This window comes from Leucopleurus acutus, assembly GCF_964270905.1.
Source record: "Leucopleurus acutus genome assembly, chromosome: 3".
NCBI lineage: Eukaryota > Metazoa > Chordata > Mammalia > Artiodactyla > Delphinidae > Leucopleurus > Leucopleurus acutus.
Window position 1 is genome coordinate 32,335,027 of NC_139145.1, and position 26,772 is coordinate 32,361,798.

Below are 26,772 nucleotides of genomic sequence, written 5' to 3' on the forward strand. Positions count from 1 at the left end.
GTGCTATAAACCACAGACCGGAAGACAGGGAGCTGGCTGTGTACTGGAGGTAGGATGGGGCACAGGACAGACACCAATATTCCCTGTTGGGAATTTGAGAATGCTCATTCTGTGGTGCAAACCAGAGGGATACACTTGTTACCTGTTGTATCTCGAGAGTCAGACTGCACGCCTATAGAGTTTTAAGGGAAATGATAGCGAAAAAATTCAGGATGTTGTACCATTGGCTTAAGTAAGCCTTAAGTAAGAATTTACAAGAAACCGATAAGCTTGGGCTCAAGTGTAGTCAGAAAACAAAGAAGGAAAAATATACGGCTTTGCTAAGGAAGACCCTTTCTTTTCTTTGTTTTTTTTTTCTTTTTTTGGCCACACCCCATGGCATGTGGGATCTTAGTTCCCTGACCAGGGATTGAACCCACGCCTCCTGCATTGGAAGGCAGGGTCTTAACCACTGGACTGCCGGGGAAGTCCCAGAAAGGTTGTTTCTGCCTGTGGCAGGTGATCCATGCAGACTAGGAATTTTTTAATCTGCAGCCCTGAAGGGTTGGAAACTGGTCCAGATAATAAAATACGGGAAGGGCCCAGCACAGTGCTAGGCATGCTAAAGATGCATAATAAATGGGACCGGAGCTCTTTGTTATTCAAGGATGCCAATCCTGAAAAAGGCCACCGAAGGCGAATCCATTTACACAGGAGACTAGAGTTTTATTGTAAATATTGGGGGAAAAAAGTTTGAGTTTTTAGCTGGAAAGCAGAAACACTTTTCAGAAGTTACATTTCATATCTTCCATTTGACAAAATTCCAACTGCATTCTAAATCCTGATGACAAAGGATGAATCAAACACTCATTTCTTTTGGTGTGATGTTTCCAACAAGTGACATTCTTCACTTTGTGTTTGATTTCCACTGCACGTTCATAAAGTCAGTAATTTTGCCAGAAACAGATTATCCATTATCCTAAGGGCTTTTCTAAGTCCTTCAAGTTATGCACATTTGAAACATGGATTGGATTTTCCTCTTCTTCAGCTGTGTGCTGGCTTAATTGCAGGATTCTTCACTTGTGATTCACGAATTCCCTCAAGTTATAATCACATTCAGGGCTTCCCTGGTGGTGCAGTGGTTGAGAGTCCGCCTGCCGATGCAGGGGACACGGGTTCGTGCCCCGGTCCGGGAAGATCCCACATGCCGCGGAGCGGCTGGGCCCGTAAGCCATGGCCGCTGAGCCTGCGCGTCCGGAGCCTGTGCTCCGCAACGGGAGAGGCCACAGTAGTCACATTCAGTGACTGCAGGAAACCCTGTACCTTTTGCAAGATATGCAGCTAAATTGCAGGTGCTCACATTGTCTTTTCAGATGCTTACAAGCTCAAATATTAGCTAGACACTTGACCTAGATGGAAGAGGTTTACGTTTTTTCTGGGAGGTATTACAGGGAATGTTTTGGGGGGACTAATTTGAAAAGTAGCCAGTAAATTAGTGAAGTTGTCATGTTATGAAAAAATTACCTTCCCTATTCAAGCTTATAATTGGAGGCCTTGGATACCGAATATCAGATATTGAACCCCCCATATCCCCTCCCCCTCCCCAATAACAATAGGTAGGTGGGTGGCAGGTTGATGCGGTGGGGCAGGTTCCATGGGCCTTTCCTGTGACAACTTATTGGCACACTAGGCAGGAAGGTTCTGTGTATGCTTCTGGTTATTGCTCGTTGGTTCTTCATGGTAGGAGGTAAGGAAGGTAGGAGGTAAGGAAGGATGTCGATATGTCATTTGGGCGTCAGGAACAGGGTCTTGGTTCTGTGGCCCCAGCAAGCAGCATGACCCCTCAGACGCGGTAGACTAATTAGATAGCAAGGCAAAGGGATCAGGGGGCCAAGCCTACTGCACGGCTTCTAAATCCAGCGGGGCCTGAAAGAGCAGGTCAGCAAGCGAAATAGGTTAAACAGGGCCAGGTGGAGGCCACAGTGAACTTGAAAGTCCTGCCCTTCCACCCCTCCAAGGGCAGTGGCCCTCACTGCTCAGCTCCAGCCAGGTGTGTCTGTGACAGAATGTGTAGCCCACGGGGCCAGACAGCCCCTTTTTTTCCCAAGAGAAACTGGAATTTTATTCGAAACCTCTTCATTTTTTAAAATTTTTAATTGAATTTCCTAAGTTTTCATTGTTAGCAAAAAGTTCAATTAAAAACCCCCCTAAACCCATGACTCAGTAATAACAGGCCTGTTGCTATTTTGTAACCTCAGGCTGCAGGCTGCAATTGCCCTGGAAGGGGAGGAACTGCCCGCCCATCAGGGATGGTGAGGGTCAGTCTGATCTCAGCAAGGGGTGTGGCAGGGCAGGGTGTAAACAAGGAGGGGGGGGGAGTTGGCTGGAATTATAAAATCACTGGCCCTGTATTGGTGATGGAGGCTTTCCCAGGCTTTAGCTAATTCAAATCCTTAAAGCAACCCCACAGGGTCGGTCTGTTCACACTATGAGGAAACAGGCTCCGATGAGGACGCAAGGTGAGCGTGATGGGAACTTGCACCCAGAGCTGTGTGAGAGCCGGGGCTCTCGGCTACTGGGAGAGAAGCAGGTGCTCTCGGGGAGGAGAGCGCCACATGGTTGCTTACCCGGCACACGTACTGGCTCTGGGGGCCCGGGGAGAAGGTCTTGGAGCGGATGATGGTGCTCCCTCGAAGAAATGGCCCTGGAGATGGCGCACCCACCCGGCGGTCCTTGGGCCGCACCACCGTGGGAGATGGGGCTGGGGTCTCCGTGTTGGTCTCTTTGTCCACCTGAGGGAGAGGTCACAACTGTGAGGCCATCGGTATCCGCAGAGTCTCGGGCACCCTCCGCAGCTGCTCCCCACCTCTGTCACCTTGCCTCTGGTCCTCAGTCACAGCCAGAGGCTTCCGTGGCCCCAGCCCAGCCAGGACAGCGCCCAAGGCCCCGAGTACTGGCCCCCAGTCCTCCCTGACACCTGTGGGCTGGGGCCAGTGGGAGATGTTCAGTCCGCTAACAAGCTCACGTAAGCAGTAGAGGTACCTCACCCACCGAAGTCCCGGACTTCACACCCTCAAGACCAACCGTATTTTATCAAAGCCGTAGCCAAGGCCTCCACGGCCCTGGCCAAGAACCGAAGATGTTTTCATGGAGTTATGGAGGCAACTAGCAGATCTCGTTATTTAAACTAGGAGATCAGGTTTTCTATTGTCCTTTCACAGTAGTTACCAGCAGAGGTAAAGAAAAACACCCAAATGAAGGGCCTTGATTCACCAAAACGGGGCCTTCATGTGATTTTGGAAAAGGTACCCCCTTTGGCTGGAGAAACTACGGAAAGACTTCCCCTCGGTGCGGGGCAGTCAGAAGGCAGGCCCAGGTTCTCCTCTCACACCCCCGCTGCACACCGCCCCCAGGGGTCAGGCACCTTTGTGCAGTGCACAACCTCCAGCCCCTCCAGCCCCACGTGCCCGGCTCAGACACAATGGGGCGCTCTACTTCCAGGAGTCCTGCAGGTCAAAGAACATGGAGATCTCTCTGGAGCGTGAAGCCTGTTATATCATGTAACCCTAGTGCAGCAGGGAAGCAGGAGGCGAAGGGAACTTGACTAGAACCTCTTTCCTACTGCACTTTGGGCAGACCCAAATGGAGAAATCCTTTCACTCAAAATCTTAGAACCCACCTGCCAGGTTGGTATTACTGTGTCCATTTTAGAGATGAGGAAACCAAGGCTGGAGAGGGATGAAGTCATCTGCCTAAGGCTACACAGCTAGGAAGGAGCAGAGCTGGCCCTTGAACCCAGACCCACCTGCCTGCAAAGACTGAGGTCTGCCCAGAAAACTGGGAACTGCAGAGGGCAGGAGAGACGAGGGGATGAGTCAACCTCTCCTGGCTTACTGTCACCGAAATGACCCCAATTCCAGGCAGGGACACTCCTACACAACCTTCTGCAGGTCATCCCACTCTGAAGGCCTGTCCCCTGATGCTGGAGCATGAGACTTAGCCCCGAGCCTCTTCTGATTGCCCAGGTTCAAGGACTGAGGGCTATTTCCCCAAGACAGCCCTTCCCATGTCCTCAGCCCTCCCTACCTTTAGCGCTGGGCACTCATCCATATCGTGTGAAGCTTTCTCAGCGAAAATGTCCTCTTCCCCTTCCCCCTCTTCCTCCTCCTCAGCTGCTGCCTCGTTCTCGCTGGTCCCCTCCTCGCACCTCCTGTGATGACAAGGCACTTTGGTTACCCACAGCACCCACTTTCATCTGTTCACCTGCCATTTAAGTGCATCCAGGGCAGGGCTTCCAAGCATTTTCAGGATTGAGGACACTTTTTAAAAAAATCAACTTTAGTGAGGTATATTTTACATATAACAAAATGCATTTCGTGTATAGTTTGATGAGTTTTGACCAATGTATTCCCCTGTGTAACCACTACCACACTCAAGATAAAGAATGTTCCATTACCTTGAACGGTTCCCTTGTACCCTTTCCCAGTTAAACTCTCCCCAGCCCCAGCCCACCTCTCATCAGCTTTCTGTCACTGAAGATTCAATCTGATTTTTCTTGTGTTTCACAGAAATGCAATCAGACAGCATATGCTCTTTTGTCTCTGGCTTCATTCTCTCAGCATCATGCTTCTGAGATTCATCCATATTGGTGCACAGTATCAATAGTTCACTCCTTCTTATTGTTGAGTAATCTTCCATTGGATGGAGAGACTATACTTTGTTCATCAGGTGATAAACATTTGGGTTGTTTCCATTTCTTAGAAATTATGAATAAAGCTTCTATAGACATTCACCTACAAGTCTGTGTAGAAATAGGATTTCACTCCTCTTGGACGTTGTATTAGTTTGCTAGGGCTGCCATAACACAATACCACAGACTGGGTGGCTTTAACAACAGGAATTTATTTCCCACAGTTCTGGAGGCTTAAAGTCCAAGATCAAGGTGTGGGCAGGTTTAGTTTCCTCTGAGGGCTCCTTCTGTGACTTGTAGATGGCCACCTTCATGCTGTGTCCTCATGTGGTCTTCCCTCTGTATGTCTGTCCCTGGTATCTCTCTGTGTGTCCAAATTTCCTCTTCTTATAAGAATGTCACAATGGATTAGGGCCCACCCTAACTTTAACAGCCTTGTGTTAACTGAATCAGCTCTTTAAAGACCCTGTCCTCAAAAACAGTCGTTCTCTGGTACTGGGGTCAGAGCTTGAATATCTGAATTTTGGGGAGACACAATTCAGACTATTACAGATATATATATATATATATATATATACACACACACACACACACACACACACACCTAGGAGTAGAATTGCTGGATCAGACAGTAAGTATAAGTGATTAAATGTTTTTCCCATGTGGTTATATCATTCACAGTAATATTATGAGAATTCTGGTTCCTCACCTATACTTGGTATTATTAATCTTTAAATTTAGTCATTCAACTGAGTGAGTACTCATATCTCGTTCTGGTTTAACTTTTCACTTTCCTGTTGAGAATATTTTCCTGCATTTATTGACCATACATATTTTCTTTTGCGAGGTGTCTGTTAGAATTTTTAGCCCATTTAAAAATTGGGCTGTCTTTTTATTACAGAGTTGTAAGAGTTCATTATATATTCTAGATAGGAATCCTTTGCAAATATTTTCTCCAAGTCTCTGGCTTGCCTTTTCCTCTTCTAAATGGTGTCTTCCAAAGAACAGAGGCTTTTGATTGTGATGAAGTCCAGTTTATCAGTTTTTCTCTTTAATGGTTTGTGCTTTTCATGCTGTACCTAAGAAATCTTTGCAAAGAGTTTCTCTGGTCGTTTCTTTTAAAAGTTTTATAGTTTCAGCTTTTATGTTTAGCTCTATGATCCATTGCAGATTAATTTTTGTCCATGGTACTCAAAATTTATTTTTTTCTATATGGCTAGCGAATGGGGTGGCTGTACCATTTGGTGAAGAGACTTTATTTTTGGTGATACTCTTCATAATTATCCTTTCTCCTTGGGCTCCAGGGTTGGAAGGAGTTGGTGTGACAAATGGACGGAATTTGTTAATTAGTAATTTATCTCCATTCCCATCTTTACTTTGCAAAGACATACATAACCGCCAGGCTTCTGATCAGCATGAGACAGTATTACCATACTGAGCTGGAGGAATTCCAGCCAAAAGCAGAGAATCTGACACCTAGTTAGCTGGCTCAGTGAGACTGTGGATAAACATAAAATCTCCCTTAGGATTTTCCCAACAGGGAGAACAGATCTTGGCTCTCCATCCCCAGCCCTGCGATGAAAACCTCCCTTGCACTTAGATGGGGACTATCGCTATGGAGGGGCTTCTCCCCACTGGCCTTTTTTCTTTTTTAATTTGGTTGCACCGGCTGTTAGTTGTGGCAGGTGGGCTCCTTAGTTGCAGCTCAAGGCTCCTTTGTTGCAGCATGTGGGCTCCTTAACTGCGGCTCCAGGGCTCCTGAGTTGTGGCTCGCCGGGTCCTTTGTTGCAGCATGCGGGCTCCTTAGTTGTGGCACGCGAGTGGGATCTAGTTCCCTGAACAGGGATTGAACCCGGGCCTCATGCATTGGGAGTGCGGAGTCTCATCCACTGCGCCACCAGGGAAGTCCCCCCCAGCCACCTTGATCTACACATAAAGGAGCCATTAAACATTAGTGCTCACAGGGAGCACCCTGGTGAGGATTGCGTAGATGCCACATCATTAACCAGCATTGACTGTGGGCTTAATGAACTGCAGGTGCTTCGCGGAGGTCTCACAACCACACTGAAAGACACTCTTGTCTCTGTTTTACAGATTCAAAAGCGGAGGATCAGAGAGTGGGTAGGCCTTGTCCAGTGTCACAGGCCACTCAGGGGTGCAGCCAGGTTTCCAATCCAAGTTTGTTCAGTTCCACGAAGCGCTCAACCACTAGGGAAGTCTCTTCTTTGTGACTAAGAAGCTGATTTAAGTATTTTCCAGGAAGGGAAAAAAAAAAACAAACCTCAATTGTAAAGAGAAAAATAATTAGTCACATCTTTGCACCCTTTGGAACAGTGGCCAAAAATAAATAAAAATTTAAAAATATGTATCTGATAATATGAAGTGAGGGTTTGGGAAAAAGGCATATCCCTGTGGGGAGTGTTCATTAGAGCAGCCAATTTATACTCTGAAGTCAATTTAGCAGCATCTGCTAAAACAAAACGTACATATTCTTGATTAAATACTCGTCAGTTATATTGTATCAGAGAGGATGTAGCTTTAGGGGTACTCTCGGTCACTGCTGGTGGAGCATTTGCTAGGACAATCTTACTTGAGAATGATTCTGCAGTGCCTGGTGAAATATAAAACACACATGCCCTGGGACTCAGCTAGGCCACTTCTCAACCTCTGTCCTAGACAAACACACACGAGTCCCCGAGGAGGTAAATACAAGGGTTTTCGCTCTAGCATTGTTTGTGATTATATTCTTCTATATTTTCTAATCCTCTAAGAGTTTTGTTTTGCTTGTGGATCTTAAAAAAAGATCGAGTCTTCTGATTATATGCACTAAAGAAACCTAAACAAATAAAAGGAGGGAGTAACAACGGCACCCCTCCTTTGGACCTTGGGTGCCGAGGGGGAAGGAGAGGAGATGAGAACTGAGGGCCAGTCTCTGGAGCCCTCCACTCCAGAGCTGAGCCGGCACAGCAGAGCTAGTTAACATTCCAGGACCAAAAGAAGCCTCCAGTCTGGGGGGAGGGGGCTGCAGATGGATTTACCCCAGTATAGCAGCTCTGGGATTCCCAGCCCTCTTTGTAAGTCAGTGTCTGGGGAAGTTTGAATGGCAAGGGGTGGGGAGAGAGGGGGCCACAAAGGGAGAGAGAACAGAAGGTGGTTGCTAGGAGATGGCGTGAAAAGTCTCAACATAAGCTTGGAATTTGGCGGAAACCACTGATCTTGTGCCAGGGTTTTGGAAGACAGGTCCTGGGCCTATTTCCGGCATCAGACCTTTGCAGTGTGCCAGAGAGAAGGAGAGAGAGGGAAGAGGGAGGGAAAAAGACAGGAGAAAGAGAAAGCGGGGGGTGGGGTGGGGTGGGGGGGGTGGGAGGAAGAGAGGAGAGAGAGAAGGAGGTGGGGGGGAGGGAAAGGAAAGGAAGCGGGGAGACACAGATGGAGTGGGACAAAGAAGGAAAGAGAGAAACTGAGACCATTTAGAGAGAATCCTAAAACGTACGAACGTACAAAAATTCAGGAACCTTGTCCTATTCTTTATCACATGGAGGAAGAGAAGCCCAGCCTGTGGGCCAAATCCAGCCCCCACTGCCTGTTTTTGGACAGTGCAAGGTCTAAGCTATGAATGGTTTTTATATTTTTAAATGGCTGAAAAAAAAAATCGAAGAGAGAGTGAAATTTCACGGTGTGTGCACATGATGTGAAATTCAAAGTTCAGTGTCTGCAAATGAAGCTTCAGTGACAGAATCACGGTGGCTGGTGTAGGTACCATCTATGGCTGCTTTCACACTACGACGGCAGGGTTGAATGGATATAACAGAGTCCGTATGGCCCACGAAGCAGACATTTTCTATCTGGCCCTTTCCAGAAAACACCTGCTCACCCCTGGAGTGAAAGATACTAAGGAGAGACTTCGTGTGAGACCAGACATATAATCTAGGGCTGCAACAGGAGAGCCACTGAGTGCTTCCTGCGAGTAAGGGTCTGTGTTAAGTGCTCAGCATGCGTAATTATTGGAGGCTACAAAATTCCCCATGTGCGGTGGCTATTTCTTAAATCTATATTTCACAGATAGGGAAACCAGGGTTAGAGCCTGGTTCTCAGCCCAGGCTTCACCTTAGAATTACCCAGGAAGTTTCTAAACTTACGGATGCTCAGGCCTCACCCAGCCCTAGAATCTACCACAGGGAGTTGGATGAGGGAGACTCCAAATTCACATCTGTCTGCGTTCAGAGCACATGCACTCAAGTACAACTACACACACTTCCTCCAGATGGCAAGGTTCCTAGGCTGTGCTCATTTCCAGCTGGTAGTTCTCCGTGTTGCTCCTCGAGTTACTGCTAAGAATCTCTGCTGTTTCTTGCGTGGCTGCTACGAGCTTTGCGCTTTCACTTCATCAGTGGCTTTTCCTTCAGTCCCTTCCGATAACCCCACACAGTCGGTGTGATGTTCCCACTTTTCAGCTGAGGATCAGACAAGGTCCAGAAGGGCTTGCCTAAGAGCGGGTGCTCTTGAGGGGGAGGGCAGGGACTAAGCATGTGTGGGCTTCCGGAGAGCCAGTGACCCTCTGCTTCTCGATTTGGGCACTGGATTCACGGGTAGCTTTGTTTCCGAGAATTCACTGAGCTGTACACTTAAGTCAACCTTTCTGTATGTACATTATGTTGCAATACAAAGATTAAAAACGCTTTGCCGGGGCTTCCCTGGTGGTGCAGTGGTTGAGAGTCCGCCTGCCGATGCAGGGGACACGGGTTCGTGCCCCGGTCTGGGAAGATCCCACATGCCCCGGAGCGGCTGGGCCCGTGAGCCATGGCCGCTGAGCCTGCGCGTCCGGAGCCTGTGCTCCACAACGGGAGAGGCCACAACAGTGAGAGGCCCTCGTACCACAAAACAAACAAACAAAAACAATGCTTTGCCTAAGGTTACACAAAAAATGATGAAGCTAGGATTTGAACCCTAGTCTACATCATTGTTTCCTAAAGTGTGTCATAAGACCCTTTGTGGGTAAACAAGGGACTAAAGAACACTGATCACACAGTGAGAAAGCTGTGTCCTGTTCACTTCTCCTTCAGACCTGTTTACATCAAGGAGAAAGTCTCTCTCGGGCAGTAGCATGTCTTTTACATTGCTGAAACACTGACTGACCTTCCTTTTTAACAACGGGAGAGGAGACCTTAGTCTTAGAACCTTGGCAAGCAATATACCCAGCTAGACTTGAATACTCTTGTTGTATTTTCATTATGCTTAATCTTCCACAGTTACCTTCTGAGGCAGACTTGGCTCATGGCCTACTCAATATCCGTTCCTACTTTCTTCCTTAGTAACAGAATCCTGAATTTTGTGCCAACTAAGAGACCTCATTTCCCAGTCTCCCTTGCAGTTAGGTAGGCCAAGAAGCTAAGCTTGGCCAATGAGAAGCAAGTAGAAATTGCTGGGTGGGACTTTCAGGAATGCTCCTTGGTTATAAGGCACGCAGGAAGACTCTGTTGTCTTTCCTCTTTCCTGATGCCTGCCTGATGGCTGGTGACTCCGCAGCCATTCTGTGCTTAGCAGCCTTGATGATGGAGGTCACACATAAGGCCAGCAAAGCAGAATGAGAGAAAGAGCCTGGGTTCCCAGTAACATCATGGGGCTGACAGATGCACCCTGGAATGCCTTTTCCCAGTCTTCTTTTTAAGTAACAAAGAAGTAAACTTCTATCTTGTTTAAGCCCATTATTTCTGCTCTCTGTTTCTAGCAGTCAACTGGAATTCCTTACTGAGGAATCTTCAATTTATGACAAATTATACTTATTTCCACTTCTAGTAATATAAAGCTTCCTAAGAATTTTTTTTTTAACCAAAATAAATGTAAGTTCATCAAGACAAACTCTAATATTAGATGTGAACTAGCATGAGTAATTCCTGGAACACAAAATGACCAACTGGGAAGGGATTTTGGGAACTACTGTATCAGACTATATACTGCCTTTTTGCCTATAGAGAACCCACGGGGAGAGAGGTTCTCCGTTTCCACAGAGGAACACTTCTGTTGGTTGCCCTGGTATTTGGGGATCTCATCCTTGGGCCCAGGTCCAAGCCAGGTCAGTTCCCAGGGACACCCTCACTTACCAGCTGTCTTCCAGGGTCTGTGCGCTGCTCCTTCCCTCCTGCCTCTTCTCCAGCTCCACGGCTGTCTGTTCCAGCAAAGCAGACACGGCATCCTGCAGAGACAAAGGCTGATGGGTCCATCTATACACCATGGGCATAGCTCCACCCAGCAGGAATCAGAGTGTGTCACCCTCCCAGTGAACGGAGGGTAAAACTGAAGACCGGAGTGGGTAAGCGTCTTGCTGTAGAGTCACACAAATTGGAAATACAGTCCTCAGTTCTTCGAACTGGCAGTTCTCTGGAGAATAACCTCTGCATGTACAGACAGAGTTTGGAAGACAGCCAAGTTTAGTGTTTGCATGAGACGGAATTATAGGTCTCCGGCTGTAAGGAGAGCATGGTGTAGTCAGGGAGACCATCCCATAAACCATCAATAACAAAACAATCTGGGAAGGACTATGAGAGAGATAAGTACCGGATGTTTGAGAACAGAGGCATGGTGGCAAAGCTAGCTTGGGGGCTGTATTCAGGGAAGGCTTCCTAGAGGAAGAGTCTTCATACAGAATGGTGTCTATGGTGAGGAAGCCTGTGTGACTTGAGGAAATTATTTAATGTCTCTGAGACTCAGTTTCTTCTAATAATTACTCCACCTCTGATGTCCAGCCATCTCCAATTCAGGGAGAGGCTTTTCCTTCCATCTAGCCAGGTGCCGCATGTGCAGGAGAAGGGTGCAAAGCTGTGGCCCAGCTCACCGTGCTTTCAGGTCCTGGCATGGGGGCCATGGCTCCCACTGGTTTGGGCTCCCTGCTCTGTTTCTTCAAGTATTTGTAGCTCAGGAGGTTGTACCAGCGAGTCGACCTCTCCCCGGACCGGCAGACCTCAGCCAGGCTGATCTGGGCGCCTCCCTGTGGAGAATGGTAAAAAAAGCACAACCAGGGGGTGACAAGGTACTCTGGGGGCAGTATGCAAAACACCACTCCAGGTGAGACAGAAGCTTCCTGGGAGGAAGAAATGGCTAGGTGCTGATCATTTTCCAATAACTCACTTGTTCACTAACTTATTCTTTCATTGAGTTGTATGGGTTCCTTAAATATTTATCAGATACATGATTTGCAAATATTTTCTCCCATTCAGTAGGTTGCCTTTTCATTTTGTTGATGATTTCCTTTGCTGTGCAGAAGCTTTTGTTTGAGGTAGTTCCACTTGTTGATTTTTGCTTTTGGTGTCAGAGTCAGAAAACATCATGACCAGGACTGATGTCAAGGAAAACAACTCAAAGCTCCAGAAACAGGGGACTGGAGGCATAAACTGTAATATATCTATAGGGTGGAATATTACACAGCTATGAACAAAAATAAGGAAGATCCCTAGGTAGTGATGTAGAGAGTTCTCCAGGCTACATTAATTCCAACAAGATAACAGTCAATTTTAGGCCGGCTCATAGGCGTGAATGGTCTACCTCAGTAAACTGGACGCACCCTGATGGCATTTATGCATTTGTTCATTCGTTTATTCAACACACACCCATTTTCCAAGGAGCCTCTGTGTGCCAGGCACTGTTCTGGGTGTTCTGGATATGGAAGGATTTAAGGCAGAGAAAAATCCCTGCCCTCATGAGCTTCTATTCCAGTCTGGGGGAATCAGATAATCAATAAGTAACTTCTATATTGTGTCTCATAGAGTCTAAGATGCCATCGATTATGAAGTGTATTATTATTTCATGTACCACTAAGAAAGAAAAATAGCCAATTAGACTATGACCTGCCATCTAGTATACACTGCATCTTGATTTCACAGGTGATAAAATGTGAAAATAACATGTACCCTAATACCTACGATATAGAGGAATATGAGGTGATGTAAAGTGCCGCAGAGAAAATAACACAGGGAAAGTGGAGAGGAGGGGGTAAGACAGTGGAGGGGGCAATGTGATTTTAAATAGGGTGGAAGGAAGTAGTCACATAGAAGGTGACCTTCGGGTTAAGATCAGAATGAGGGGAGGGAGTGAGATTTGCCCATCAATACCCGGGAGAAGGGAATTCCGGTTAGAGAGGACAGCAGTGCGAAGCGCTGGGGAAGGGGGCGTGCGGGTGTATTCAAGGGGTAAAAGGAGGCTGGAAGAAGAGTCTTGGGGATAAAATCCAAGAGATGACAAGGAGCAGACCCTGGAGGGCCTGGGGGGCCAGGCAAAGGCCCAGGTGTTGACTCTGGGTGGAGACAGACGCCATCCTAAGGCTTCAAGTAGAGGAGTGGCGTGCAGTCATCTGCAATTTAACAGGATGCCCCTGGCTACCGTGTTGAAAGGAGACGAAGGGCAGCAAGAATAGAAACAGGGGGATCCAGTGGGGGATTCTGCAACCATTGGGCAAGAGGTGGTAGTAGGTCAGGAGCACGGAGAGAAGTGGTTGGAATCTGGGGATCTCCTGAAGGCAGACCTTCCAGGAGGTCCTGAAGGATTGGAGGTGGGGTATGAGAGGAAGAATGGGGTCCAGGATGACCCTGATGTCTCTGGCTTGGGCAGTGGAAGAATGGGGTTGCCTTCAGCTGAGACAGTGAAGACACGGAAGGAAAGATCAGGGGCGTGCTTGTGGACACATCACTGGTGATGGCTACTGGACATGCAGGAGGAGATGTGGATTCCGGCAGCGGACATACAACGCCGAGAAAAGTGGAAAGGCCCAGGAGGGCGCCATCACATGGGATGGTGTTCGAAGCCAGGGGACAGGACGAGATCACTGAAGCAGGGCACGCCAAGTAGAAAAGGGGAGAGGAGCAAGGCCTGAGCTCTGCGGCCTCCAAACAGAGAGAGGTTAGGGAAATGAGTAAGAATCTGCAAACGAGACAGACAGAGAAGGCCAGTGATGGGGGAAGAAGGCCAGGAGAGCGAGCGGTCTGGGAAGCCAAGTCAGGGCAAAGGATGCTGAGGAAGATGGAGTGAGCAATTGTGCCAAACGCTGTAGGCAGGCCAAGAGGGACAAGGATGGAGAGGCGGCCACCGGATTTAGCAACAAGGAGGTCCCTGATGAGCACACTTCTGGTGGAACGATGAGGGCAAAAGCCCACGTGGACTGAGATACAGAGAGAACACACACACCTCTTTCACGCGTTGCTAGAGAGCAAAGGAAAAAAATAATGTAGTAACGGGAGGAAGAAATGGGGTTAAAAAAATTTTTTTTAAAGCAGGGGAGAAATAACTGTATGTTGGCATACTCACAGGCCAGATCCAGTAAGGAGGGAAAACTGGAGACACAGGAGAGAGCAAAAGAGTAACGGTTGGCGTGACGCCCTTGAGAGAGGATGGCCCTAGATGGGAGTGGGGAGGGCGCATCCTTAGCTCCGGGAAGAACAGCAGAGCCCACGAGGACAGGTAGATGCGGCGTGGCAGCTGTGGGGTTCCTTCTACTCTTCCAGAACTGGGTGTGAAGGGAGGGCCTCAGCGGAGGGAGAGTAAGGGCAAGGAGAGAGGAGAGGATAAGAATGTGTCACTGAGACAAGCAGGACAGTAAGTGGTCCAGGGAGACACAGTATAAACGCTGGGCAGCAAGAGGGCTCACGGGAGGTTCGTGACCACGATTTTAAAATGACACTGCAGGGCGGTGGTGTGTGCGTTTTGCTCCAATTGCACGGGTGGAGAGGAGGGGAGGGTTCACTTTGATGGGGCTGGGTTTTTGCCAAGTGGGGATGGCAAAGTGAGAAAGGGGCAAGGGGGCGGTTGTGGTGAGACGTGGGATATGAGTGGGGCCTGGGCAGGGGGCTGCCTTTACAGAACGTGCACAGTCAGGGCCTGAGTAACCAGGATCCGGCTGGAAAGCCCGTGACTCCTGCGATGCCACCCTAAAGCATTTGGTGGAACTGTTGCCCACGATGTTGGGGAAGGCAGTATTCATCCAAACCCATAATCCAGTAGGATAGTGTGATGATGACACGTCAAGATGCTGGAATCCTTGTTCAAATCCAGACTTCTCTACCTACTCGCTGGATGATCTGAGCCGGTTAATTAGCCTTTCTGGGCCTCGATCCCTTATTTGTCAGATGGAGATAATCCTAATATTGCTTCCCAGGGCTGTCGTGAGGATTAAATGAGCTACTGCACACAAAGTTCTTAACCCAGTACTAGACACGCAGACACTACTCAGGATGGGTACTATTGTCCTTGCCCGGCTGGTTAAATGGCTCAAAACAGACCAGGGATTCCACAAACCCAGCAGTGCGGGGAGACTGTGCTTGGGAGCCTATGGCCCTTCCTCCTCTTGTCTCACTTCCTTTCCTCCTCCAGCCACCAATACACAACAGCCTAACACTCACGTCCCCACGGGACACGGGAACAGAGGCTTCCCGTTGGCCGTGGACGGAGACAAGCCACGGCGGGATGAGCGCTTTGGCTGCTGCCATGGCAACCAGCAATGGCCAGACATCAATTAGGAAGGAGGAATAAAAGGCATCCAATTAGGAGAAGAAAAAGGATTGAGTCTCTTCTCATTTAGGAATGCTCGGGGCTAAGGAAACGCTTCACTGGAGGAGCCTGGATTGTTTATTCATTTCTATTTTAAAAATTCTATCCTTGGGGCTTCCCTGGTGGCACAGAGGTTAAGAATCTGCCTGCCAGTGCAGGGGGCATGGGTTTGAGCCCTGGTCCGGGAAGATCCCACATGCTGTGGAGCAACTAAGCCCGTGCAGCACCACTACTGAGCCTGCGCTCTAGAGCCCGCGAAACACAACTACTGAGCCTGCGCGCCACAACTACTGAAGCCCGCGCGCCCAGAGCCCGTGCTCTGCAAAAAGAGAAGCCACCGCAATGAGAAGCCCGTGCAACACAACGAAGCGTAGCCCCCGCTCACTGCAACTGGAGAAAGCCCGCGTGCAGCAACAAAGACCCAACTCAGCCAAAAATAAATAAATAAAATAAATAAATAATAAATAAATAAAAATTCTATCCTTTTTTTTTTTTTTTTGCGGTACACGGGCCTCTCACTGTTGTGGCCTCTCCCGTTGCAGAGCACAGGCTCCAGACACGCAGGCTCAGCGGCCATGGCTCACAGGCCCAGCCGCTCCGCGACATGCGGGATCTTCCCGGACCGGGGCACGAACCCGTGTCCCCTGCATCGGCAGGCGGACTCTCAACCACTGCGCCACCAGGGAAGCCCTATCCTTTTATGTATATACACACATGTATGTGTGTCTGTATCTATCTATCTATCTAGGTGTGTGTGTGTATATATATATATATACGCTTTTTTTTTTGGCTGCACTGTGCAGCTTGTGGGTTTTCTCAGTTCCCCAACCAGGGACTGAACCCAGGCCACACAGTGAAAGTCTGGAATCCTAACCACTGGCCACCAGGGAACTCCCTGGAGCCTGGATCTGGAAAAGCTTTCCGCCCCATCCTTCAGCAGCACCCACCCTGCCTGCCAAACCCTGCAGTCACCATCCCACCTGGGGGCTCCAGGGAGCACTGTGCTGGCACACAGAAAACATCCAGGGTCTGACATGGGTGGACCTGCCTGGGTTCTAACTCTGTTCCTGCCACTTCCTGACTGTGTGACCTTGGGAAAATTCTTTGTGCCTCGGTTTCCTCACTGGTGTAACAGTTACCTATTTTATAAGATGGTAGTGAGGATCAACAGAGATAATACAAGTAAGGAGCTTAGCTCAGAGCCCAGCATATAAATTGCATCCAGTTGACACAAGCTATTGCATCACTGTGAGCAGTAACAACAACATACACGGCAATGACGCTGTTATGAACCCTAGCCAAGCAGGAAAGGGATGGGGACCGATTTCCCGTGAGACCCAGCGTGTGCAGACACTTTGCTTTACATCCTTGCTACGGGGACCAGCAGTACTGGCATCACCGGGGAGCTTGACAGAAATGCAGAATCTTGCTGCCTGCCCACCCAGACCTGCTGAATCAGAATCTGCATTTTAACCAGAGCCTCAGGTAACCTGCGTGCACATGAAAGTTCGAGAGGCACTGCTTTAGTGCTTCATTTAACCCTCAGAGAACCACCTGTGAGGTAGCCAGTGTGAGCTGGTTTTACAGATAAGGAAACAGACAGAATTGAAGAGTCTTAGACCACACAGTGGGGAAGGCTGGTGACTCAGCCTCAGGCACAAGGGATGTGGCGCTGCAATTCCACGGCAGAAAAAGGAGCTCCCCCCTCCCCCTTCCCCTGCTCTCAATAAGTGTGGGAACAACGCTGTTCATCTGTGGAAGAGCCCCTGCCTACAACCCAAGAAAGGCTGGGCTGATAGCACAAGCTGTGTTTCTCCAAGCCTTCTTCCTGAAGTGCAAGGTGGACCAATTCCCAGAAGGACAGAAGGCTGCACAGATAGACAGACACAGTCCTCACCAGGCACGCCTCCAGATGGCTCCTGTCGGTGGCGCAGACATCGACTCTTAAGGTCTTCTGGTGAAGGGCTGGGTAGGACATGGACACCCAGAACACCTCGTTGAACACCAGGGTGTCCGAGGCGTCCAGAGGCCGGGTCCGGAACAGGCAGGTGGTACTCTCGGAGCAGGGAAGGATAGCCACGCGAATGTTCCTAGAGGGACAGAACACAGGAGAGCCTGGGTCAGGTCAGCCTGGGTCTGGGGCTCAGGTGTTAGGCTAAACGGCTGCTGCAAATCCCCATGGAAACAACAGCGGACAAGAGTTTGTAATTTCTCCAGTAGTTATGCAGTTATTCATGAGGGATGCATCGGGGCCCCAAGGACAATGTGCTGCTTTTCCTTCTACTGAATCCCCCAATCATGAGGCCCTCAAAGCTTGTGGAGCCTGAGGCCAACTGTGTGCAAACTGTTGTGAACAGAAGGATCTGAGCGGCTGCTTGTTAACACTGAGGAATACTCATACAACCGCTGGTAGGAGGGCAAAATGCCACAACTCGGGCGGCGGGGAAGGTGACCATCCTAACAAAAGTACATATGCATTCACCCTTTGACCCAGACAGCTGGCTTCTAGGCACAGATACTGCTGCACAAGTACCAGTGAGTTACACAGAAGGTTATTCATCCCGGCCCTGTTTGTAACAGCGAAGACTGCACACAAGTCCAGCGTCCAGTCAATCTTGTCTTCCTTCTGTTTTGCCTGTTTTCCGGCCCGCTTTCCTCCTTCCCACGTGTCACACCCCAGACGCTGGCTGGGTGCAGGCCACAGAAATATAAGCTCCTGCTGCTGCCCTCAAGGCCTATGGTCTAGCAAAGGAGGAACATGTAGGCAGACGGGCTCAATGAATCATAAACCCGGTCTGCACAGGACCGAGCTGGGAGGCAGACAGCGCAGGTCTTTGCTGTATCATCAACTGTAAGGTAACACCCATCGCTACCTGCCAAGAGAAGCACAGTGATGGGAGCTGGCTCTTCAGAAAGGCAGGCCCGGCTCCTTCTGCGTGGAATACTCGAGCTTAGAGCAGATGAAAGAGGCCGTGACTTGCCTCTTCATCAGGCTTCAAGTTTACAAGGGCGGAGGTTTGCTCGCCACCCCCTCCCTAGTGCTGGCACCTGGTAGGGGCTCAGGACGCGTATGCGGAAGGTCTGACGCTGTCTGGGGCCCTCCTCTTTAGAGTGAGCGTGTTTGCTGCCCTGCCTGCATCCACGTTCACGGCACTGACACCGTGCATCACGGTCGTGGGCGCTAAATACCCACAGAGGTTTACGGGGCCTGTTGTTGGAGCAGAACAGAGCAGGAGAGTGTCCCCTGGGATGGGCGCAAGAGCGGGAGAGGATAACATACAGCCCGTCAGCTACACACTCACACTTTCCGGTCTTGCTGCAGCGACAGAGCAGAGAGGTTGCTCAGCTGGATGATTAATATTGCAAACTGCTTATTCTTCTCATCGTACCTGAAATGAAAAGGGGGCACATGGAGCACCTGTTAGCAACGCATTTCTCTCTCTCTCCCTTAATAATCACAGACGCGGCTGCTGGCTGCTCTGGGGACTGCGGTGAGCTGGGAAGCACAGGCCCAGTGTTTGTTGCCATGCAGGGATGCAGGTCCAGAGCTGTCGGTCTGAATTTTTAAAGAGAAGCCAGAGGTTGTAGAAAACGTCCTGACATTTAAACACCGGCAGTTAATTCCTAGTTTAAAAAATATCGGGGCCAACCTGCATCAAGAGAAAACAATAAATCTGGGCTGCAGCCCCCAGGGGTTGACTTCGGTCCAGGTGAGATGATAAGACCAAAGCCGTGGCAACAACGACCAAACAGACCAAAAGGCAGGAGGTCTCGGTCCCTGCCTGGCTCTGCCACCGGCCAGCTCAGTGAATCCGGGCAAGTTACGAGGTCTTCAAACCTTGTTTTTTCTCTTGTGTGAAATGGGGAACTGGGGGGCATGGAAAGAGACCCCCCCCCCACTCCACCCCCTTTAGTTAGGAGCCCACAGCTGCCAGCAGGCCCCGCTGGTTCTGCCTGCCTCGCTGGGCAGCTGTGAGGGCAAATGCTGCAGACGCTGCAGGCCAGGAGGAGACCCTGCACAGACCACGCCCCTCTGCCCCGCCCTCCCTGCCACTTACTTCAGGGCGATCTGAACCCGGGTTGCACCCACTACTTCTGACTCGTCACTGTCAAAAGCAGCGGCTTCTGAGGCACCCAGTCTGGAAAGCAACACAGGAAAGAAAGAGAGTCAGGCTTCCCTGTAGTGACCAGGGGCCAAAGTCATTTTCCAGAGACAGGGTTCTCTCTGGGAGGGAGAAGCTGGGTCCTCAGGGAGGAAGGTTTGGGTCTGCTCAGCCTCCCTGTGGACCCTGCCTCCCACAGCTACTCCGGATCCCTCTCTTGAAGCGGCAGCTGCGCTTTCTCTAATACTTGCTCCTCTAGCCATACACCCTTAATGGCAATTGCGGAACTAGCAGTCTCCCAAACGTGAAGTCTCTCCAGCCCCGGGAGGAGAAGCACTCTGCTTCTCCAGCACCACCCTCCTGGGGGTCCCTCCCACACACCTGAGGAGGCCCGGGCCTTGCATACTCAGAGTTCCCAAGACTCTGGGACCCACCTCTGCACGGAAGCCTCATACACACCACTGTCCCCGGCCACGGATTCATCCGACACCGCAGCTGAGACACAGGCCACTTTCAGGTCGCACCCCTGAGCCTTATTCGCAGCTGGGAGAAGAGAGGAAAAAAGGAAGGATGGCAAGGCGGGCTTTAGACATCAGGATACTGTCGTCACGATACATCTTTTGATCCCCTCACTGTCCTAACATGGTCCCGCCAAAATCCAGCCATCTCTGAACCTGACAGCAAGGTTCTGCCTTTTTTTGCGGTGAAGGAAAGGGTAGCATGTGACTCTGTGTTTAACGTCTCAGACTCTAGAGCCAAACCACCTGGGTTCAAATCGCAGTTCTGCCACATACTGCTTCATGACAGTGGGACACCGATTTACTCCCTCTCAGCCCTGCATTCCTCATCTGTAAAATGGGGATAATAATACCTGCCTTGCAGGGCTGTTGGGAAGACTGGATGTGATGATAAAGGGAAGTCCTTAGTACAGAGACTGGTGCAGGGGAAGTGCTCTAGAAAAGTCAGTACCATCATCCTTAGCTACTACGACTATCACTCCCATCACTACAGTGATGTCTTCTAGATCGATCCCTACACACCTGGGGCAAAATAACAGCCCCCGGACCCCCTTGGGAGGGGCAAGAGGAGGAGGAAGGGAGTAAGTACTGGCTGTCCTACTCGCCTATCCCATTCCATTCCTAACTCAGCCCATCTCTCCTGCCCTTGACAGAGGCCCTCAGAAGTCTCTACCTGGGGCTCAGGCCCAAGCATTCAGCACACACTGCACATTCCTTCCTGCCCCAAGTAATGGGCGCTGACGGTGTGCCAGGTCCACTGCTAAGTTCAGAGCTACTAAGGTGAATAGGACAGCTCCTGACCTCCACGCAGCAGGGGAAGGACAGATTCAGGGGCTTCAGCCTCACGGCCAGCACTTCCCTGTGTGCCAGGCACATGGGCGGGGGGTGGGCACACTGGAGAAGGGGCTGGGGATGGGGATGGTGACAGTGAGCCTGGGAGAAGCCAAGGGGCCATGTGGGCGTGGCTTTCCCAGCCTGTGTCCCACGTCTGCTGCTGCAGCCCTGGAGACCTCCTGCCTTCGGACCCACCCCTCTCCACCCTCCACTAAACCACTTAAGGAGATTAATTTGTCTGCTGACTGAACAGTGGCACTAATCGCATAACCTGCTTAGTGTCTGGGCTCAGCCCGGCATCATCTGGCAGCGGGGAACGCTTCTGGAGGTGGCATGAAGAAACGCCGACCTGAGACGCGAGCGGGCTCTGGCCCCCAAGCTGCACGAACGTCGTGGCGGGAGGCGGGGGGATGGGGGTCGCTCCCTGCACTCGGTTGGGGTCCCAGCATCCCCGAGCCAGCTTATCGCAGCCTTTAGACAGGGAGCGCCGGGAACGCTTCTTGAGCCTTGTTGGGGGTCCCACCTGCACACCCCTCCTCTCCAGGGAACAATTTTCTGCAGCTTGCCACCGGCTGCGGCAGGAAGCCTGTTTTTATTTTTGTTTGAGGGCACTCAGCAAGACTCCCTTCCCGGTGAGGGAGCCCCAGGGATCTCTCAGCTCCTCTTCTAAGGAAGCGGCTGGCATGCACCCAGCAGAGCCTTTAATTAACTGGGAAACCTCATCGTTTCCCCCTTGCTCCCACTGGCCCTTGCACACGAAGGAACTGATAGCTCCGGGTGCAGCGGCAGCCCTCCCACCCATTCCTGGAGCTGACGGCTGAAGTGGGTTGAGCTTCTAGCTGGCCTCACGGGAGCCAGGACCAGGAGCCCTTTGCCGACAGAGCTGGCACGTGGCTCATTGTGGGTTCTGGGCAGGTGGTCCTAGAGCCAGTCCTGACTCTACCGCTTCACAGCAGTGACAATGACCTTGGACAAGTCACTTAACCTTGCTGAGTCTCATTCCTTTCAGTCTGTAAGAGGAGGATAATAATAGCCCCCACCTCATAGTGGTGTTGTGAGGCTTATGTGAGTAAGTATGCCTAACGGTGCCTGTTATCTTGCACACCTGAACTTGATAAATCACCCTGCTCAGTCCTGACCTTCATACCATAGGCATGATGGCATCAGCAAGCACCAGGAGTGTCTTAGGAATGAATACACAGAGCTGCCTCATGTCCTAAGGGGAGCATGATGATAAAGAGATTGGACTCTGGGGTCAGAAACACCCAGATTCCAATCCCTGCTTCCCCACCTGCTGGGGAAGCACCTCTCTGAACCTCTGTTTCCTCATCTGTGAAATGGGTATAATGGAAGTAACCTATTTCATCATATAAAGCACATTGCTCACCACATAATGCACCCCAATGAATTTTAACTATTATAATTTATTATGTGGTTGCTGCTAAAGATTTTTCTTGTAATAAATCTTAGCTGTCATCATCAGCTTCCGACCTGAATCTCAGTCCACACCATAATGCTCTTTTCTGACCCCATGCAGGATGGGAGTCATATCATTCCCTGGCTTCAAACAGTCACATGGATCCTCGCTGCAATGAGGGTAAAACGTAAACTCCTTACCTTACACAACCCGTACTCTGCCCAATTCTCTGCCTTGTTGGTGATCTCCTCCCTCTGGCCCCTCTTGCAGCCCCTTGCTCCAGCCTCAGAGACTTTGCTCTTGCTTCTCCCAAGGCTGGCTCCCTCTCACCGCTCAAGGCTCTGTTCAAGTGTCGCCTTCCTTCACCACCCAACCTGAACTGGCAGCCCTAACCCAACCTGAAAGGCTCCATCACATGCCCTGTTTTATTTATTTGTTTTTTTTGCGGTACGCGGGCCTCTCACTGTTGTGGCTTCTCCCGTTGCGGAGCACAGGCTCTGGACGCGCAGGCTCAGCGGCCATGGCTCACGGGCCCAGCCGCTCCGCGGCATGTGGGATCCTCCCGGACCAGGGCACGAACCCACGTCCCCTGCATCAGCAGGCAGACTCTCAACCACTGTGCCACCGGGGAAGCCCTGCCCTGTTTTATTTTCTTCCTAGTGCTTTTATTGGTCTGCTTGTACAGTTATTGTCTGTGCCTTCATTTGCATGTAGGCTTCACGGGAACCAGGACCTTGTCTGTCCTCCACGCTGTATCCTTGTGACTAACCCACATGGCATATCAGTTGAATGAAAGAATGAATGAATCCATGTACACCCATTAGCACAGGACCTGGCATTTAGTTTCAGGAGGTACTTAATATCTGTTGCATGAATGAACCCACCATGGAAAACCCTTCGCTCAAGACCTAGACCATAGTAAACACATAATAAATACCTACTGAATGAATAAATAAATCAATATACCATGTAAAGATCTGGCACATAGAAAGCAGTCAGTAAATGTTGCCCATAGGGGCTTCCCTGGTGGCGCAGTGGTTAAGAATCCGCCTGCCAATGCAGTGGACGCAGGTTTGAGCCCTGGTCGGGGAATGTCCCACATGCCGCGGAGCAACTAAGCCCGTGTGCCACAACTACTGGGCCTGCGCTCTAGAGCCCGCGAGCCACAACTACTGAGGCCGCATGCCGCAACTACTGAAGCCCACACACCTAGAGCCCGTGCTCTGCCACAAGAGAAGCCACTGCAATGAGAAGCCCGGGCACCACAACAAAGAGTAGCCCCCGCTCACCGCAATTAGAGAAAGCCCGCGCGCAGCAACGTAGACTCAACGCAGCCAAAAATAAACTTAATTAATTAATTAAAAAAACCCCAAACCACGTTGCCCATAATTATCACTGGGGTCTGGAACTCGGACCCGAGCACAATTCCCACCCTCCTCCCTCCTGGAGGCTCCCGCCCTCCAGATGTGGTGCCCTGTACCTTGGCCCAGAGGCTTGCCCTCTGTTCCGGGTTCCTCCAGCCGGTACCTCTCCCGGGTGCTGTTGCCAAGGCTCAGTTCGCAAAGAGTGGCACTCAGCTCGGGGTCTTCAAACTCCAGGTTGCTCAGGAAGGCGTCTCCAGCCAGGAGGGGGTCAGCGATGAGAGGGGAGCAGGGCGGGGATGGGGAGGAGAGCGAGGAACGGGGGGACAGGGAGCTCATGGACTTTGGAGTGCCGGACAAGGAGCGCAGGGCCTGCAGGCGGCCGCCCCCCTCTGCCTTCTGGGTCTTGGCCACCTCGTCCTCGTGGATGGTGGTGATGCAGCCCGAGGGCCGGAAGCCCGTGGCCCCCTCCAGGAGCAGGAATTCCACCTTGCTCTGTAGTTCCGAGTCCAGCTGTTCGAAGGGGTCATAGTAGAGGTCGGTGAAGCTGGCTGAGGTGGAGGAGTCCAGGCTAGAGGCGGCCAGGGAGCCCCGGCTGGACGTGAGGGATCCGGGGCTGCTGCCCGAGGACAGGCTCTGCATGCTGCCAGAGAGGCTGGGGCAGGGGAGGGAAGGCGAGGACACAGAGTGGGTGGGCCGCCCCGAACTTCCCCCGAAAAGCACCACGTGCACTGAGAATGCAACATCTCATCAGACCCTCTTGACAGTCTCCAGGGTGGACCACGCATCCCCATTTCACTAAAGAGGATATCCCGAGAAGGCCACCTAATTACGAGCCGGCAGAGCTGGGATTCGAACCCAAGCCAGCTGCCTTAAAAGTCCACTTTCTCCTCAATATCTGTTTCTCAAACCTCCACCAGCGGCATTCCATTTGCATATTTCTCCATATCTGAATGCAGCCCCCAATAATGCTGCTTAATATTTTCCTTCAACTCAACTCACTTTTTACACGTTAATATAGTTTTCTGAAAAAGGAAACGTTATATCCTAAGTGTAATTTGAAAAGCATTGTCAACTGTTAAAAATATTTGATGAGAACAGAACGTTGTGATAAAATTCCAGCCACGTTGCCTACCGAGGCCCCAGCCCGAGGCCTACCCTCTCTGTGTTGTGCAGGTGGGCTGGAGAGACGTGAACAAGACACACTAGCACCCAACTGGGGCCTTCTGTTGTGTTGTCAGAGGACCAAGGAGGCTGTGGTCTGGGGAGGTGAAGGGCCCTGCCCCCAGCCACACCAGGCTCAGAGCGAGTCCCCCAGATCATCCGTCTGCCTGCTCTGCTTCTAAACGGGCACGCTCAGGCCATGGAGGACACGCGAAGGGCAGAAGCTGGGCTGGGCTGCCTCGGGACGCCTGCATATGGCCGTGCCCAGGGGAGCGCTCACCCCACTGCCTACTACTCACCTTTTCAGCTGGCAGTGCAGAGCTGCTACCTGCCGGGTGGCTTCCTCAAGCTCTCTCACCAGCTGGTTCCTCTTACTGTTTAACTTCAACCTGAAGGAAGAGAAGGCATGAGTGGAGAGCTCGGAGGGAACCCGCCTCCATCTGCCCATAAGAGGAATCACAGGCATGGGCTCATGGAGATGTACGCACAGACCCACAGACGCACACACAAGAACTTCCTGGAGGCGTTATATTATGATGTTTGGAGAGGTATGGCCTCTACGTATAATCCTATAGTAACTGCTATATGCATCACCTGCTATATACCAGGGGCTGACTAGGAAACTTATAACATTGCCTTAAATCATTTGCACAATAACCCGGCATAGTAAGAATTTTTTTTTTTTTGCGGTACGCGGGCCTCTCACTGTTGTGGCCTCTCCCGTTGCAGAGCACAGGCTCCGGACGTGCAGGCCCAGCAGCCACGGCTCACGGGCCCAGCCGCTCTGTGGCATGTGGGACCTTCCTGGACCGGGGCACGAACCCGTGTCCCCTGCATCGGCAGGCGGACTCTCAACCACTGCGCCACCAGGGAAGCCCAAGAATTTTTTTTTTTTAACCATTAACCACTTTATATACGAGAAAACTGAGGCTCTTAGAGTTAAATCGTTTACTTAAAGCTAGAGAGTTACTGGCAGAATTAGGAATCCACCCAACCATCCCTCCCTACGCTGTGTACAGACATGCAGAGAGAGAAGACCAAGTGAAGACACAGTAGATGACCATGTGTAGATGGCCATCCACAGACCAAGGAGAGAGATCTCAGGAGAAACAACCCTGCCAACACCTTGTCCTTGGACTTGTGGCTTCCAGGACTGTGAGGAAATAAATTACCGTTGTTTAAGTCATCCAGCTTGTGGAACTTTGGTTTGGCAGCCCTAACAAATGAATGCACCATCTTAGGGTAAAATATAGAAGGAAAAAAAAGGAGGGTCCAGGACTGAGCTCTGAGTCTGTCATCCCAAGGCTGAATGGATGGGCAATAGTCAGCCAAGGAGCTGAAAAGAGCGGTTCCAGAGAGCCTGGGGAGGATCCAGGTGAGCGTGACAGAGTCAGAACCCGGGAACTAAGGCCTGCACCCAGGCATGCCCACACCAGAGCCCAATTCAGCAGCTCCCTTCCTGAAGGCAAAACCCTTGAGTTTAGAAGGGATGGCTGGATATAGGCTCTGCTCAGCCCCCAGTTTCTCCTGAAATTCCCCACGGGGGCAGCTTGGGTGGGCTCCAGAGAGGGTGCTGCTCCTTGGATCTGACAGGGAAGGAGCTCCATCACCCACTCATGACTTGGGCTGCTCTCCTGCATCCACTAGATTAGTGGCTCTCTGTCTGTGGCCCACAGAGCTCCCCCCGCAGAAGGGGAGGTGTGCTTATTAAATGCACATCCCTGGATTCTATTTAGATCTACTGAATCAGAAAGTCTAGGGGCAGGGCTCAGGAATCTGCATCTTTTTTTTTGGCCACGCTGTGCAGCTTCCAGGATCTGAGTTCTCCAACCAGAGATTGAACCCGGGCCCCGGCAGCGAAAGTGCCAGGTCCTAACCACTGGACCGCCAGGGAATTCCCTGGAATCTGCATCTTTATTCCCTATTCCAGGTGACTTTTAGGCACAGTAAGGTTTCCGAGCTGCTGCACTGGCTGGGGACTGTAAGGCAGGAACTACGCCTCACCCTCTCAGCCCCTAGCATGGCGCCCACCACATGGATGTGCTTGGAAAGTTACTGCTGAATGGAAGACTTTTCCCCAGTTGACGGGAGGGAAAGCTCATTTGCTCTGCTGAGAGACCTGGATGTTAAATCTCCCCTGGACAGATATGTCCCACCGTTGGCATCTTATCCC

The 26,772-nt window shown here is 50.7% G+C and overlaps 1 protein-coding gene across 1 annotated transcript in view; it reads right to left on the reverse strand.

Annotated features, from left to right (window-relative positions):
• WWC1 (WW and C2 domain containing 1) overlaps nt 1–26,772 on the reverse strand; it is a 152,795-nt gene that overhangs the window by 9,969 nt on the left and 116,054 nt on the right. The window contains exons 10-19 of the mRNA XM_082835734.1: nt 24,899–24,988; nt 23,555–24,090; nt 19,740–19,848; nt 19,261–19,341; nt 18,505–18,591; nt 17,100–17,292; nt 11,502–11,654; nt 10,771–10,862; nt 4,066–4,189; nt 2,607–2,771 (exon numbers count right to left, since the gene is read on the reverse strand). Of these exons, the coding sequence (XP_082691860.1) occupies nt 2,607–2,771; nt 4,066–4,189; nt 10,771–10,862; nt 11,502–11,654; nt 17,100–17,292; nt 18,505–18,591; nt 19,261–19,341; nt 19,740–19,848; nt 23,555–24,090; nt 24,899–24,988 (1,630 nt within the window). The remainder of the gene's footprint in view (nt 1–2,606; nt 2,772–4,065; nt 4,190–10,770; nt 10,863–11,501; nt 11,655–17,099; nt 17,293–18,504; nt 18,592–19,260; nt 19,342–19,739; nt 19,849–23,554; nt 24,091–24,898; nt 24,989–26,772) is intronic.